Source organism: Primulina eburnea, chromosome 11, assembly GCF_022965805.1.
Source record: "Primulina eburnea isolate SZY01 chromosome 11, ASM2296580v1, whole genome shotgun sequence".
Taxonomy (NCBI): Eukaryota; Viridiplantae; Streptophyta; class Magnoliopsida; order Lamiales; family Gesneriaceae; genus Primulina; species Primulina eburnea.
The window spans coordinates 11597080-11613830 of NC_133111.1; the positions used below are offsets into that span (position 1 = coordinate 11597080).

The 16751-nt window shown below is 38.0% G+C and overlaps 1 protein-coding gene across 1 annotated transcript; it reads left to right on the forward strand.

Moving 5' to 3' along the window:
• The first annotated feature begins 598 nt into the window (after positions 1-598).
• Positions 599-1030, forward strand: LOC140805393 (uncharacterized). The gene has a single exon (XM_073161665.1). The coding sequence runs from the start codon at positions 599-601 to the stop codon at positions 1028-1030; it is 432 nt and encodes a 143-aa protein (XP_073017766.1).
• The last annotated feature ends 15721 nt before the right edge of the window (positions 1031-16751 follow it).

Genomic DNA, 16751 nt, shown 5'->3' on the forward strand with positions numbered 1-16751 from the left:
AAGTCTCCCATTGTGGCAGAGGAGTTGGAAGAGTTGTGGCAGAAGATGAAGATTTTGGAGGGGCAGATGGAAAGCCAAAATAATGCTCGGGTAATCAATAAGAGATGCCCTTTTGTTGATACCATTGTCCGGGAACCTCTGCCCGGGCATTTCAAATCTGCGAAAATAAAGGATTATGATGACAGTGTTGATCCTGAGGAGCATTTTGTCTGATTTGAGAATATGGTCATGCTGCATTGCTATGGGGATAGAATCAATTGCAAAGTTTTCTTAACTACTCTGGTGGACTCGGCCCTTTTGTTGATACCATTGTCTGGGAACCTCTACCCGAGCATTTCACATCTGCGAAGATCAAGGATTACGATGGTAGTGCTGATCCTAAGGAGCATTTGGCCTGATTTGAGAATATGGTCATGCTGCATTGCTATGGGGATAGAATCAAGTGCAAAGTGTTCTTAACTACTCTGGTAGACTCGGACCTTTTGTCGATACCATTGTCCGGGAACCAGAACCTCTTCCCGAGCATTTCAAATTTGCGAAGATCAAGGATTATGATGGCAGTGCTAATCCTGAGGAACATTTGGCCTGATTTGAGAATATGGTCATGCTGCATTGTTATGGGGATAGAATCAAGTGCAAAGTGTTCTTAACGACTCTGGTGGACTCGGCCCAGAGGTGGTTTGAAGGATTGTCCCCTCAAAGCATTCAGTCTTTCGAAGAGTTTCAAAAAGTGTTCGTACACCACTTCAGCATCAGCAAGAAATATAAAAGAACTGCTTTCAGTCTATTCAAAGTGAAGCAGAGCCCGCAAGAAAGCTTGAGGGCTTACATCCAAAGGTTTAATCGAGTTTCTTTGGATGTTCCTTCCTGTGCTCTCGAGACCAAGACTACTACATTGACTCAGGGTCTGTGCGATGGGGATTTTTTCCGATCTCTAGCCAAGAGAACACCCGTGGACTTTGAAGATCTTTTGGCTCGGGCGGAGAAATACATCAACATGGAAGCCAGGAGCATAAGAGGGAGGATTTGAGGAGGGAGAAGGGTGACCGGGTGTCTAGACCGAAGAAAGAGGACATATAAAGGTCGACCCTAGGAATTTTTCTCATAATGTGCCATTGAAAATTATCAGGGGCCGAGATGTTCAAGAATGGAGCGTAGAAAGATCGCAAGATCTGAATCGCAATCCGTAACCTGTTAGACCCGAGAAGAAGGGATATTGTATTCTGCATAAAGTGTGTTTTCATGACACATAGGATTGTCGAATGTCGAAAAGAGATAATGTCCCGCTTGCTCCCTTGGGATATAGTTCATCAAATAAGAGGCCAAGATTGCCACCTTGGGTACCTCAAAGCCATGACCTAGTGCCCGGGAAGACTCAAGAGGTGCCCCTAGTAAGAAGGGGAATCAAGAGCCTGAGAATAAGAAAGCCTCGCCCCCTGTCATTGGGGGTAATAAAAAGATCTCTGGAGGCTCTACCAATGGTGATTCCAATCGAGCTCGGAAGTCGAGAGTATGGGAGTATGTATGGAGGTTGTGGGAATGAGGAGGAATGGGGTGGTTATCAGCTTTGGCCCAGAGGACCTCCAAGGTGTCAGTCTTCCTCATAATGATGCACTGGTAATCCAAGCTCGTGTAGTCAATTATGATATCATGAGGGTTTTTGTTGATTCTGGCACTTTTGTAAATATTATTTTTCAGGAAGCCTTGATGCCAATAGATTTACAAGGGTACGAGTTGGAGACAGTAGAACTGCCTTTTTTGGCTTTGATGGCCACGCTGTCTACCCGAAAGGAGAGATTATCTTACCCTTAACATATTAAATCATAACATTTAAAATAAAATTTTTACATATTAAATCATAATAATTTAATAAACATTTAAAATAAACATTTTAGCAAATAAAAATCCATTAACATTTTACATATAAAAATCCATAAACATTTTAAAATAAATTTTTGGCATATTAAATCATAAAACATTCATAAACATATAAAATAATCATATTAGTATATAAAACAGCATTCAGGACACTGCCATGACGTTTACTAATTTTCAGGTGTAAAATTACCGTTTTACCCTTAGACATAAAAATCCTCGAATTTGAATTTTTCTTATTTTCAGTGAATCTAACATGTCCCAAATAATTATCTAAGCTTACATTAATTTTTCTATATTTTTATTGTGCTTAAATCGATGACTTTTAGATTAATCTTTAAATATAACATATTAATGAGTTTTAATCTCGAATTAAATCAAACCTCAATAGAAAATTCCCAAATTAAAAACTTAGAGTTTTAATAATTATTAGAGCATAAATATAATTTTCCATTATTTTATTAAACTTAAATTTATGTGTTTTAATTAATTCTTTAATTAACGTTTTGTGAGACGATTAAATCCCGAATAAATCCAAAACTCATTATTTTGATCGCAAATTTTAAACATAACATTTTATTACCTAAAATACCCTTTTTAGCCATGAACCACACCCGTGGACCCATGGTCCAATTTTAATCTTTAAAATCTCATTTGGATACATGTAAGGACACACCAAGCCATCTCCTAAAATACTCGAGCCATGGTCGATCCACCTCGAGCCAAACCCAAGCCAACCCACCTAGGAACCGTACTGACCAAATCCAGATCTAGCTCGCTCAGATAACTTCAGACCCCACACCCGATTGCATGCATGTGTGTATGTGAGCCTCGTAGCATATCTAGGACTCCTAACCCAACTAGAACACTTCCAGCCGAGCCACCACCGAGCCCATTCTTGACCAGCCCCTCTAGGTACCTTCCTGGACCGTTATAATACATAGGACCTGACCTTAACTCCAAAACCGAAGCCCTACATAAGCTGCAAGAAACAGCCGAGACCCACCTAGACTACCCTGGAACCATGTTTGTTTTTTTCTCGAGCCAAGCCCGAACCCTCATGATCCAACCTCGACCCAGACCCCCTATGGACCCTTTGAACCCTTAGGAACCTACCATAGGCTCGAACCGAAGCCACACCCAGCAGGTGCAAGCAGCAGCTGAGGAAACCCATTTGACATGGACTCTATGTTTCTGTTGCTAGGACCTAGCCAATCGTCCCAGACCTTGAACTAGCCCCTTTTGCCCCTTCTTAGGACTCTAAGGACCTAACCTAGCCCAACCCAAAGCCCCTGGCCGAGCCAACAAACCCTGCACAAGCTGTTGCAACCTGCGCCCCTCCTTGATAACTCTCTTGGGTGGAGTCCTAGCTTGTTGGGACTCCTCCCCAGCCTCTTGTCTCGAGTCCTATTGTGGCTAGGACTCTTCCCTTGACCTCTCATGGACCCGACCCAAGCCCTGGTCCCAACCGAGCCCAAGCCAAGCAACCAAACCAAAAAATGAGCCCCTATGATCAAACATCACACGATGGGTTCCAGCTTCTGTTATTCAGGTTGTGCAATGTTTTTGGTGTGTTCTAGGCCTCTATATTTCGTGTAAAACCATCCTTAATAATTTTCTAATCATGGCAGCCCCTTTCTAACACATAAAAACATATTTTTGGAACCAAAAAGCAAGAGTTAAGAACATGTATATGCATGGTTACGAAAATAAAAGGTTGTGAGACTTGTTTTCATGCAAATTCATATACAATTACATGATATGGTTTGATGATGAGTAAAAGGAAGAGTATGGCGTGCCTTTGCGTGTTTAATGCACGAATAGACGTTGACGAAGAACGATGGCACGAAGACGATGGCTTGAAGATCCCTTGAAATTTTGAAGCTTTTTCTTAATTCTTCCTAGTGTGTGCCGTGTGATTTTGTTGGGAGAGAATTTGTAAATTGTTGGGGAAGTGGGGCGTGTGGTTGTATGGTTTAATGGGGGTGATTAGCACTTTAAATATTGCTAAAATCCTAATCAAACTCTAATTGCTAGCTTAGGCCCATGAACAATGTTAATTAGGCCCATTTAGCCCATTAGTGTTTAATTAAAATATTTTGTTTAACAAAGTTTGTGAATTTATTAGCCGGGTTTCCAAAACGTTCGTATTTTTGTTGAAAATCCAACACTGATAAAAATTACGTCCCGGCGTATAAAATCACCTCAAAACTCCTTATTTTCAAAAAATAATAAAAAACATCAATCATATTTTAAATATTTAGAAACAATTAACCAATAAAAACATTTTATATTTCTGAGCCATCGGTCTCCGTTCCTCGATCGCAACTCGAATAACTTTTAAAAATAAATTTTAATGCAACCATGTAGAAAAATATATTTTAAACATGTCAATATGCACAACATAATTAATTAATATAATTAAAATAATTAATTGAAATACACAACGAATTTAATAACTCGTATGCATGTGGTTCTGTTAATTGTCTCACATCAGTTGAATAAATAACCTTTGAGTGGTATATATGGGATTGGACAATCCTCCCCCTTGAGCTAGCTTTTGGGGTTGAGTTAGGTCCAAGTTCCAATCTTAACATGGTATCAGAGCCCGGGTTCCACCGTTATGTGTTGTTGGACTACCTATAATTAGGCCACCCGTTCTGCCCATAATTAGGTCATTTGTAAACTCCACGCTCCAGATGTTCATTTCTGGGCGTGAGAGGGGTGTGTTAGTTGTCCCACATCGGTAGGATACATAACCTGGGAGTTGCATATATTGGCTTGGACAATCCTCCCCCTTTGAGCTAGCTTTTGGGGTTGAGTTAGGTCGAAGTTTCAATCTTAACATGGTATCAGAGCCCGGGTTTCACCGTTATGTGTTGGACTGCCTATAATTAGGCCACCCGTTCTGCCCATAATTGGGTCATTTGTAAACTCCACGCTCCAGATGTTCATTCCTGGGCGTGAGAGGGTTGTGTTAATTGTCTCACATCGGTTGAATAAATAACCTTTGAGTGGTATATATGGGATTGGACAATCCTCCTCCCTTGAGCTAGCTTTTGGGGTTGAGTTAGGTCCAAGTTCCAATCTTAACAGGTTCTCATGGACCTTCGAATTTTCGAGGCGTTACAAATATAATGGGATTCTTTAGAATTAGCATGAAAATGTGTACATAAGCAAACTGAAAACATGATGTCTAGCTGGCTAGCGGTTAGATTAATCCGTTGTAGGTGGTCATATCTACTAAGATTCTCCATTTATCTTTGTCTAATTTGATTGATGAGCTCATATGATAGCAACAATTGCATAATTATCCATGCCAAACTTCTTTAAAAATTATTTGGTATATTTGTCCCGGCTGATGAAATTGTAGTGTCTAGCTACTTGACTTGTAGACCGAGAAAGAAATTAGTTCTCATGTCATACTCATTACAAACTTTTTCTGCATGAACTTGGAGAATTTATCACAAATTTTGAAATTAATGGAATCGAAAATATTGTCATCAAAATAGATTTATACTAATAAATTATGTCACCCTTGATAAACTTAAATAGAGTTGTATACACAGTTCCAATAACAAAGCCATGGTCAAGAAAAAATTTATATAGAGTATCGTACCATACACAAGTGGGTTGTTTCAGTCCATACAAAGCTTTATTGAGTTACATATAATTATAATTAATATGACTAGCAAAGCCAAGTGGTTGTTCAACATTTTTTTTGTAAATTTAGTGTCAGTCTCACTCTTTATACGATATATCACAAAGGATTTCTCATTTTGAAGACGTTTTAAAATATTGATCAAATGGACAGTAGTATGATCTTTTAAAGGCAATAAATTACTCAAGTAAATCTGGAGTAATCATCAACAATTACCAGTGTGTATCTCATTCCCCTAAGCTCTTTACGGGTATAGGACCAAAGAGGTCCATATGCAATAAATCCAAGCATTTGGTTGAAGAGTTATACCTTTTGTTTTTAAAAGTTGATCTCCCTTGCTTACAAATATATATGGCATGTTGTGCATATCTTATCTTTGATAAAAATCAATTTTAGGTACTCTAGAAACCAACTCTTGTTTACTTAGCCTGACAATAGACTTGAAGTGTAAGTGATTAAACCGTTTATATCATAACCAGTTTTTATTACCATGAAATTCAATAAAACAGGTAGGAGAAGGAAATTTATCATCATTCCAGCTAACTTTATGGTATTTTTTTCTCTTAGTTCGGCAGATAGAATCATTTCGTATTGTGTGACAAAGAGACTTCCTTTTAAAATAAAGAAATAAAAGGCACTAATTGAGTTACTCATGGAATCACAAATATCTTTCCAGTGTCCTAGAAAATTCCAAGAGTGTCTGGCGCCTGATATGCCTCTGTTCTTCCTTGGCAGAATCAACGCTTAAACTACATTCATCGCTTTCGTGAGAATAGTTAGCATTATATCTCAATTTACAGACTTGACAGTAGATGTATTTGTGAAAGTCAACATAATATTCATGATCACGTAGTTGACAAATACTAATCAGGTTGAAACATATATTTTCAACTAGTAATACGTTTTTTTATAATTATCTTGGCCGTGATAATCTACCTTATCAATAGCCTTATCCATATATTTGTCTACATATTTAATTATTGGTCATTTATAGTTGATGATTTCTGAGAGAATATTCATATCACCTGTCGTAAATCTGGATCATCTACTATCCAGATAACAGATTGATTCTTTGATAATTTGTTTTTCAAGTCCTGCAATCATTCGAAGAAAAAAAATTTGTTACCTAAATATATTTGGGCATTGATAGGATTAATGGACCCACACTTGAATTAGCCTAATTGGCTTACTAATATTTGATCCCAAAGAATGTGAGCTTGTGCATAATCTTGTGAAGTTGTGTTTGGTGTTACCTTTTTCACCAGATGTTTTTTAAGTCATTATTCCTTCCCATTCAATCTGTATCCTTTTTTAACCAGCTTGCAATTGTGGTAACGACTATGTTTTCCCTTTGTAGAGTGTTGTCTGGATAGACTCGGTTTTTTGCAAGATCGATTTGAGATAGTGTGGCCAGCTTGACTTTGTCTTCATTTTACCCAAGTCAAGTTTGACTTAAAACTCTCTGGTTCAATATCTCTAAGACCTCTATGCTTTGCCTTGTTCTCAAAATTTGCGTTTTACCTAGGTTGGACTTTTGGCTAATCATGTTCATATCGTGCTAGACCGAAGAAAGTTCACCATCTTAGACTTGTTTTTGTCTAGACACGATTGAATACTAGCTCTAGAAAAACTGCATTCAATTTTGCAAAACCCTAAGTCAGTATTGTCTTTGGCTGGTTTTTTCAACTCATGCATCATCTCAATGGAAGCCGAAGACTTGTTCCAAGAGTTCACTAATTGTGTCAATCGTCTGTTCTTATTAATATTTACTTTGAACATTCTTCACAAATCATCATTCTCAGCTGCTATTAGATTGAGATTCACCATCTGGCTGTTAAGTTCCTTTCGCTATGAGAAACTAGAGTCACTTGTTTGTATATTAGGCTTTTGTTATCTGCTTTGACTTCTTAGAATGATTGTTAAAGTCTTTTATACTCATCTACCATGTTATGCAGTTCCATGACTAGATCCACTCGTGTAAATTCGTCAGAGTCAAAGTCAAATACCATATCATCTGAAGTCTCCAGCTCAACATCTGTGGTCTCCGACTCAACACCTTCTACGAGACACTGGACCTTCTCTTGATCACTCTCACTAGATGAAATTTCTGAGCATAAAGGCCCTAATTCTAAATTTTACCACTTGATTTTGTTATCTCATAAACATGCACATTCTGGTCCTTATTTTTTTTCTTGAATGATATCTTATCATCCTTGGTCCTCTTCTTCTCATATGATTTCTTATCATATTTTTTTAGCATATTACAATCTGCAATGAAATGATCCTTCTTTCCACAATTGAAACAAGCTTGATTATCACTATCTTGATTTTTTTTATGATAAGAATTAAACTTGGATTGATATTTCTCATAAATTTGCTAAATTTATTTAAAAATAAAGACATTTCTTCATTTTATCTATGGTCAGCAGATTTCCTGCTAGAAGATTCTTCATCATTGCTTGGAGTAAGGGTTGTGCCAGATAGAGCTTTGGAGTGTTGAGGAGTGGAAGACTCCTCTTCTGTCCGGATCCCCAGCTCGAACTCATATGCTTTCAATCTGCAAATAAGTAATGCAACTCGAGTTTGTTGAGATCCTTAGACTCTCTCATTGCCACCGTCTTTACATCCTACTCTAGGCAATGCTCTCATCACCTTCAGGGCAAGTTCAGGGTTAAACTGTTCTTTTCCAAATGAAGCGAGTTCAATTACAATACTACTAAATCATTAATCAAACTCATTTAACATCTCGTCGGGCTTCATCTTTGTATTGTCGAATTTTTTAATTGACACGATCAGCTTGTTCTCCTTCGTTTGATAATTACCTTAGCTTAAGTTGGGTCAAATTTTCCCATATTTCTTTGGCGGTAGAGCAAGTCCTGATCTTTCTAAACATATTCTTATCAAATGTCTTCTAGAGAATGTCTTTAGACACGTTATCTAGATTGACTTGATTTTATCCTCAGCGGTCCACTCTGACCGATGTTTTTCTACTAGTTGAGGGGCACCTTATGATATGGTTATAGTTATGTTGGATTAAAGAATCTTCATTGAATCGTCAGTAATGATATATCACATGTCATCGTCATGCGTGACTAGCAAGTCTGCATGCATATTTTTCAATTATCATAATCTTTCTTTGAGATCATAGGTGTCACGCCCCGAGCCCGGGCCCGTGCTTGCGTGACTGCACAATGGGCCCCTATAGCAACTACTTCGTATTCGTCCTCGCTTTACGAAAATGATTAACCCAAGTTGCTATAGAAGTCCATTGTAAGCCATTATAAACTCATTTTAAATCTTTGATTTTTTCGATGTGAGACAAGGGTATCACAATCACCCCTCCTTCAGAACGCGACGTCCTCGTCGCGGCCTGACCACTCGATCCACCAGCACCGAGAATCTAGAGGTGGCTCCTACAGGTTCAAGAGGTGGCTCCCGTCATGTAGCACTTTGCCCCGCAGGCTCAAGAGGTGGCTCTCATGCACGTAGCACTTTGCCCCGCATAGCACTTATTTCTCGGTGTTCCATGCCGGTAACCTGCTCTAATACCATTCTGTCACGCCCCGAGCCCGGGCCCGCGCCTGCGTGACTGCACAATGGGCCCCTATAGCAACTACTTCGTATTCGTCCTCGCTTTACGAAAATGATTAACCCAAGTTGCTATAGAAATCCATTGTAAGCCATTATAAACTCATTTTTAAATCTTTGATTTTTCGATGTGGGACAAGGGTAACACAATCACCCCTCCTTCAGAACGCGACGTCCTCGTCGCGGCCTGACCACTCGATCCACCAGCACCGAGAATCTAGAGGTGGCTCCTACAGGTTCAAGAGGTGGCTCCCGTCATGTAGCACTTTGCCCCGCAGGTTCAAGAGGTGGCTCCCATGCACGTAGCACTTTGCCCTGCATAGCACTTATTTCTCGGTGTTCCATGCCGGTGACCGGCTCTGATACCATTCTGTCACGCCCCGAGCCTGGGCCCGCGCTTGCGTGACTGCACAATGGGCCCCTATAGCAACTACTTCGTATTCGTCCTCGCTTTACGAAAATGATTAACCCAAGTTGCTATAGAAGTCCATTGTAAGCCATTATAAACTCATTTTAAATCTTTGATTTTTTCGATGTGGGACAAGGGTATCACAATCCCCGAGCCCGGGCCCGCGCTTGCGTGACTGCACAATGGGCCCCTATAGCAACTACTTCGTATTCGTCCTCGCTTTACGAAAATGATTAACCCAAGTTGCTATAGAAGTCCATTGTAAGCCATTATAAACTCATTTTAAATCTTTGATTTTTTCGATGTGGGACAAGGGTATCACAATCACCCCCTTCTTCAGAACGCGGCGTCCTCGTCGCGGCCTGACCCCTCGATCCACCAGCACCGAGAATCTAGAGGTGGCTCCTACAGGTTCAAGAGGTGGCTCCCGTCATGTAGCACTTTGCCCCTCAGGCTCAAGAGGTGGCTCCCATAGGGAACATGAATGAACCGACCCACACGGGAATGAATGGATTCCGAGACTGTTCAATGTAATGGACTGTACAGTTGAAGAGGGCTTAAAAGATTTGATTTGTACTACTCATATCACGAAGGTGCATCTTCTTTTCGGTAGCTCATCACATAAGAACTTCAAAGTTAAGCGTGCTTGACTTGGGGCAATTTTGGGATGTGTGACCTCCTGGGAACTTTCCCAGGGTGCGTGTGAGTGAGGGCATAAGCACACTGGAAAGACTCGTCTTGATACAGTGAGGACAGTCGTCGAATTTGGGGCGTTACAGTGGTATCAGAGCCGACCTCTCTTAGTACGGTGTGGTTCGGGGACGAACCAAGCGGAAGCTGGTGGGCATGTGAGGCCCAGGGCCGAAGAGGGCTGGGGGTGATCGCCGGTGCCATCAGTTGCATGGACAATGAGCGGCTCCTGGCAGGCTTCTAGGTGGAGGGAACATGAATGAACCAACCCACACGGGAATGAATGGATTCCGAGACTGTTCAATGTAATGGACTGTACAGTTGAAGAGGGCTTAAAAGATTTGATTTGTATTACTCATATCACGAAGGTGCATCTTCTTTTCGGTAGCTCATCAAATAAGAACTTCAAAGTTAAACGTGCTTGACTTGGGGCAATTTTGGGATGGGTGACCTCCTGGAAACTTTCCCAGGGTGCGTGTGAGTGAGGACATAAGCACACTGGAAAGACTCGTCTTGATGCAGTGAGGACAGTCGTCGAATCTGGAGCGTTACAATAGGGATCTTATTAAAGAATTTTATTTGAATATATGAATATCAGAGTTCGAGAAAAACCTTGTTCTGATGCCACTTGATGGGATCAGAACAAAGTTTATATAAGGTGAATAAACTTTGTTAAAATATTTTGTTAAATTTGAGCTAGCTTTAATAGTTTGTAGTTGTTAATACTTTTTCTTTAATAGTTAGATTGAATTGAACAACTAAAAAGAATTAAGAGTAAGGAAACAGTCTTCTGATATTTTATATATTCAATGAATGTGACCAATTAACTCAGTAGATAAAAAAGACAAGCAAACAGAAATAAGTGTGTATATAATAGAAACAAGATTTTATGGATGTTTAGAGATAACAACTCATATGTCACCCTTTCCACTAAGAAAGGAATCTACTGAATATTTTGATCAGTATAACCCTTATACAATCCCACTTCGATTAGGACTTATCACTTCTTAAATTGAAACTCTTAGTCATAGCTTTACTACAAACTTTGGCTATTTAAAAACCCTCGTTGACCGGGAACAATAGATTTTTAAACTGATAGCATGAGCGGCTAGAGTTGGTAATGGTAGCATAAGTCGCTCCTTGAAGATATAATATGAAAAGGTAACTGAAAGGATCTATTAAAAGGTGATAAGTGTTTAGAAGGGGGAGTTGAATAAACATTCAGGGATTATAAATTCTTTTTGAATATTGGGTTCAGTTTAATAACAAACTGACACTCGATATCTCGTCAGTCGATAACAATCAGTTTAACTGAAAAACAGTTGCGGAAGTAAACTGGTTGAAAGATAGAATAACTGATAGTAACTGAAATAAAATGCACACGATTTGTTTCTGGATTTTTGCAGAATAGAATAACTCCTACGTCACCCCTTCTATCACGAAAATAGGATTTTCACTAAAAGTCTTTGATCGAATACAAAAGTTGTACTGACCCACTTCAGTTTGGACTTAACACTGCCAAAACTGAAACTCTTAGTTCACAATAACTTTTACAGTACTTGACTGAATATAATACAACTGAATGAATCTAACAAAGATTTCAAAGTGCTAACAAACTCGTAAATATAGTCTTGATTGTTACTGATATTGTGACACCCTAAAAACGAAGGTGCATAAATGCATTTCTATTAGTATAAATTTTACTATTTTCATTTTTAAAATTTTATCACATTATTTTTCGGTACAAATTTTATTTGTCCAAAGTATCTAGAAATACATTAAAATACATCACAATACACTTAAAAATTCATTAAGCTCTATGAGGTTCCCATTCCAAAATTCAATACCCAAAATATAATAAAATATTATAATTGAGCTCAATATAAATGTTAAGTAATTAGGTACAATAAATTTAAGATAATTTATAATTAGGTTCAATACATCGGTTTAATAATTAGATACACGAATATAATAATATTAAGTTTGGATAAACATAACATTTTTTATATTTAATAAATAAATAAAAAATAAATAATAATAATAATAAAAAACGAGGGACAAACTTGAAGTTCGGCTATAAATAGCTGAACCTTTTCCTCACTTTCCACGAGACCAGCCGAGAGAAGGAAAAAAGAGGGAAGAAGGAAGAGGAAAGGAAGGAGAAGAGGAAGAAAGAAATAGAAAGAAAAAGCTATACTCTTTCCGAAAAATCTCAATAAATCACCAAATGTTCACCTCAAATCATAAAGCAATATAGCCCTGAAGGTGACGAAAAAGGATCGCTCAAAAATCAGAAAAAATCAAACAGAGATATTCCGCAACGGCATCGGTATCTCGTATTCAAGCTAGGTACTTTTCATTCATTTTTCTTATAGCTACACACCAAACTAGAGGTCAGCTTGAATATAAAGATTGTACCTCTTGTTGCATAGATGAGGTACATACCGTCCTTCATCCCAAAATATTGCCGGAACTAACATTTTCAGAATGCCGGAGTACCCTAGTTCACCATAGGACGATTTTTAAATCTGTTATTGATCGGTTAGGAATTTGACAAAACTTTCAACTGGAGAATTAAAGATCTTAAAAAGATACATATCCTGGAAAAACACCGGCCGCGCGTGGCCGCCGGAAGGCCACACACGCGCCTAAATTCACACGCGCCGTAGTATCGCCGGTTTTCCGGCGGCCGAACGTTGCTGAGGATATTTCCGACTTTTTGGCCAACTTTCGTAATGTTTGGATATACCTTCTAATTAATATGAATTTTTGAAACTTAATTAAAATCAACCGGATTAAATTTTGAACAAAAAATAATCTGGAAATGATCAACTAGTTACTTAAAAACTCTAACATATAAATATCATTCATAATATATTTTTATGACTTGCTCCAGCAACTCGGATTATTAATCAAGCCTAAACTGTAAGTTAACAGGTGAGGAAATTACTATTCATTCTTCTATTAAAGCCTTTGGCATTTGGCCTAGGAAATTTAATTAGGATTTATTTAATGTTCAAATATCATCCACAGTTCATTTCAATTACTGATATATTTTCTTGCATATTTATGAATGGATTGATATATCATTAATGAATGGAGTCATGGACAACAGATTTCGGTCCGGAAATTGAGTCCACTGGACAACGTGGCTTCGGCCCAGAAAATGAGTCCAATGAACAACGGGTCAAAAGTCTCGGGTATATGGTTCATCTGAACAATGCGCACCGAATATTTCGGTCCGGAGAATGGTTCACCCGGCTCGTAAAAAGTGCTCAATTAGAGCCACCTAATGTTAATTTATGGAATTTTCATTTATCTATTATTTCATTGCATATCATTCATAATATATAAATTGTTATGCCTATTATTTCATGCAGAATTATAATAAAGTGTTATTTAAAAGCCATATGCTAATTTAAACTCACTAAGTCCTCAAAGACTTAACCCTCTGTTTCTTTTCGTCTATTGTAATTTCCAGACACAGGAACCCCCGAATTGGAACAAGTGGAAAATAACTGAAGCTGAAATAAGAGCATTTGAAAGTTGGGATGATCTGTTTATAAATTAATGTTAAACTTCTGCTGTAACATAATTGTATATATGAATGTTAAACTTCCGCTGTAAAATAATTGTACATATTTGAAATAAGAATGTAAATATTTGTAGATAATCTTTAAATTATAGTTGAAAATATTTAAATTTTTATCTACAATATCTTTCTAATAATAATAATAGTAAAAATAAAAATAGAAGTTCAATAAAGAAATATTGAAAGAAAAAAATGTGGCACTTAGTAAGGGAATAATTATGAATTCCTAAATCGGGCGCCACAGAGATGGTATCAGAGCCAGGTTTCTTAGAGCCTAGAGTTCTAGAGACAGGAGCCTAAGGTTTATTACCATTATATTTGTATGTTTTCCTCATAATTGAAATGTCTCTTTTCAGGATGACAAATTCTAGTGGGACATCAAAGAAAAAACAAACTATAATCATCAAACAAATGGAGGAAGAAATCTCAGTTGTACAAGAATTTCCAGAGGTTTTTCCTGAATAGATCAATACTTTACCTCCTCAGAGAGACGTAGAGTTTTCCATTGATCTAATACCTGGAGCACAACCCAGATCTAAAACTCCATACAGAATGGCACCTTCAGAGTTAAAATAATTAAAACTTCAATTACAAGAGCTCATGGACAAGAAGTACGTCCGGCCTAGTACATCTCCATGGGGTGCTCCTGTATTATTTGTCAAAAAGAAATATGGAACTCTAAGGATGTGCATTGATTATCGAGAACTTAACAATGTTACCATCAAAAACAAATATCCTCTCCCGCATATCGAAGAATTGTTCGATGTTTTACAAGGATCTCAAGTATATTCAAAACTTGATTTGCGACAAGGATATTACCAATTGAGAATTAAGGAGGATGACATCTCCAAAACGGCTTTTAATACTTGTTATGGACATTATGCGTTTGTGGTAATGCCATTCGGATTAACCAACGCTCCTGCAGCTTTCATGGATATGATGCATCGAATATTTCAATCATTTTTGGACAAATTCGTTGTCATATTCATAGATGACATTTTGATATTTTCAAGGAGTCACGAGGAATATGCTCAACATTTACGATTGATTCTCAAAACTTTGAAAGAGCATCAATTATATGCCAAATTCAGTCAGTGTGAATTTTGACTAGATAAAGTGTCATTTCTTGGCCACTTTATCTCTAAGAAAGGACTAGAAGTAGATCCTGCAAAACTAGAAGCCATATCTCGCTGGAAACAACCAATCACCATCACAAAAATTTAGAAGTTTTCTCGGCTTAGCAGGATACCACCGAAGATTCATTAAAGATTTTGCGAAAATTGTTGTTCCCCTTACAAAGCTAACTCGCAAAGACAACCCTTTCTTGTGGAATGATGAGTGTGAGAAAAGTTTTTGCAAATTAAAAGAAATGCTTACCAGTGCACCTGTCTTAGCTTTACCAGAAGGAACAGAAGGATTGTGGTTTACACAGATGCCTCAAAAGAAGGCTTTGGATGTGTATTGATGCAAAACGATAAAGTTATTGCATATGCATCTAGAAAATTAAAGAATCACGAGTTAAATTATCCCACTCATGATCTGGAATTAGGAGCAATAGTGTTTGCATTAGCAAATTGGAGACAATACTTGTACGGTTCCTCTTTTGATATTTATACAGACCATAAAAGCTTGAAGTATTTATTTACTCAAAAAGAGCTGAACATGAGGCAAAGAAGATGGATTGAATTTTTGGAAGATTACGATTGTTCCATTCTTTATCAATCAGGTAAAGCTAATGTAGTGGCTGATGCTTTAAGTAGAAAGATTAGCATGGCTTGTTTGGAAATGAAAGAAAAAAGAGATTGGGTACACATCCATTCACGTGGGCACTTGGCCGGATTGAGAATCGAACCTGAATTTCATACCAGAATTAAGCAAAATCAAGAATTGGACCAAGAAGTTTCAAAACTCCGTACTGATACCAATTTCGTCACCAATTCACAAGGAATACTATGCTATCATGACCGTATTTGTGTGCCAAGCTCAATGAAAAAGGAAATAATGGAAAAATCACATCAGTCTCGGATCAGTATTCATCAAGGAGGATCTAAGATGTACCAAGAGATTAAAAAACACTTCTGGTGGAAAGGAATGAAACGAGATATTGCAGATTTCATTTCACAATGCCTAGCTTGCCAAATGATAAAGGCTGAACATCAAAGACCAGCAGGTCTTTTGCAACCACTTCCTATACCAAAATGGAAATGGGATCAAATAAATATGGACTTTGTGACCGGATTACCCCAGCTCCCAGGAGGTTTTAATAGCATATGGGTAACCGTTGATCGCTTGAACAAGTCAGCACATTTCATACCCATAAGTCACAAATATGGGGTGGAAAAACTGGTTGAACTCTATCAGAAGGAAATCATACGGTTACATGGTATCCCCACTACCATAGTATCTGATAGAGATCCGAAGTTTACGTCAAGATTATGGAAAAAACTTCAGGAATGCCTTGGTACCAAATTAAATTTTAGCACGATAGCACATCCACAAACCGATGGTCAGTCTGAAAGAACCATTCAAATATTGGAAGACATGCTTCACGCATGTGTGCTGGATTTTGGGGCAAATTGGGGAAAACATTTGCCTCTAGTTGAATTTTCATACAGCAATAGTTATCAATCCTCAATAAAAATGGTCCCATATGAAGCATTATATGGAAGAAAATGTCGCTCTCCTCTTAACTGGGATATGGATGAATGGAGAGGCACAAAGAATGGACAAGAACGAGCAATCAGGCCTGACATTATACAAGAAGCTATCGACAAAATAAAACTTATCAGGCAACGAATACAAACAGCTCAAAGTCGACAGAAGAGTTATGCAGATAAGAGGCGGAAAGATTTGAAATTTGAAGTCGGAGATTACGTATTACTAAAAGTATCACCAAGAAAAGGAATCAAGCGTACTAGAAAGAAGGGAAAGTTGCA

Coding starts and splice junctions, on each gene's coding strand:
- LOC140805393 (XM_073161665.1), top strand. CDS start 599: ATGGTCATGCTGCATTGTTATGGGGATAGAATCAAGTGCAAAGTGTTC.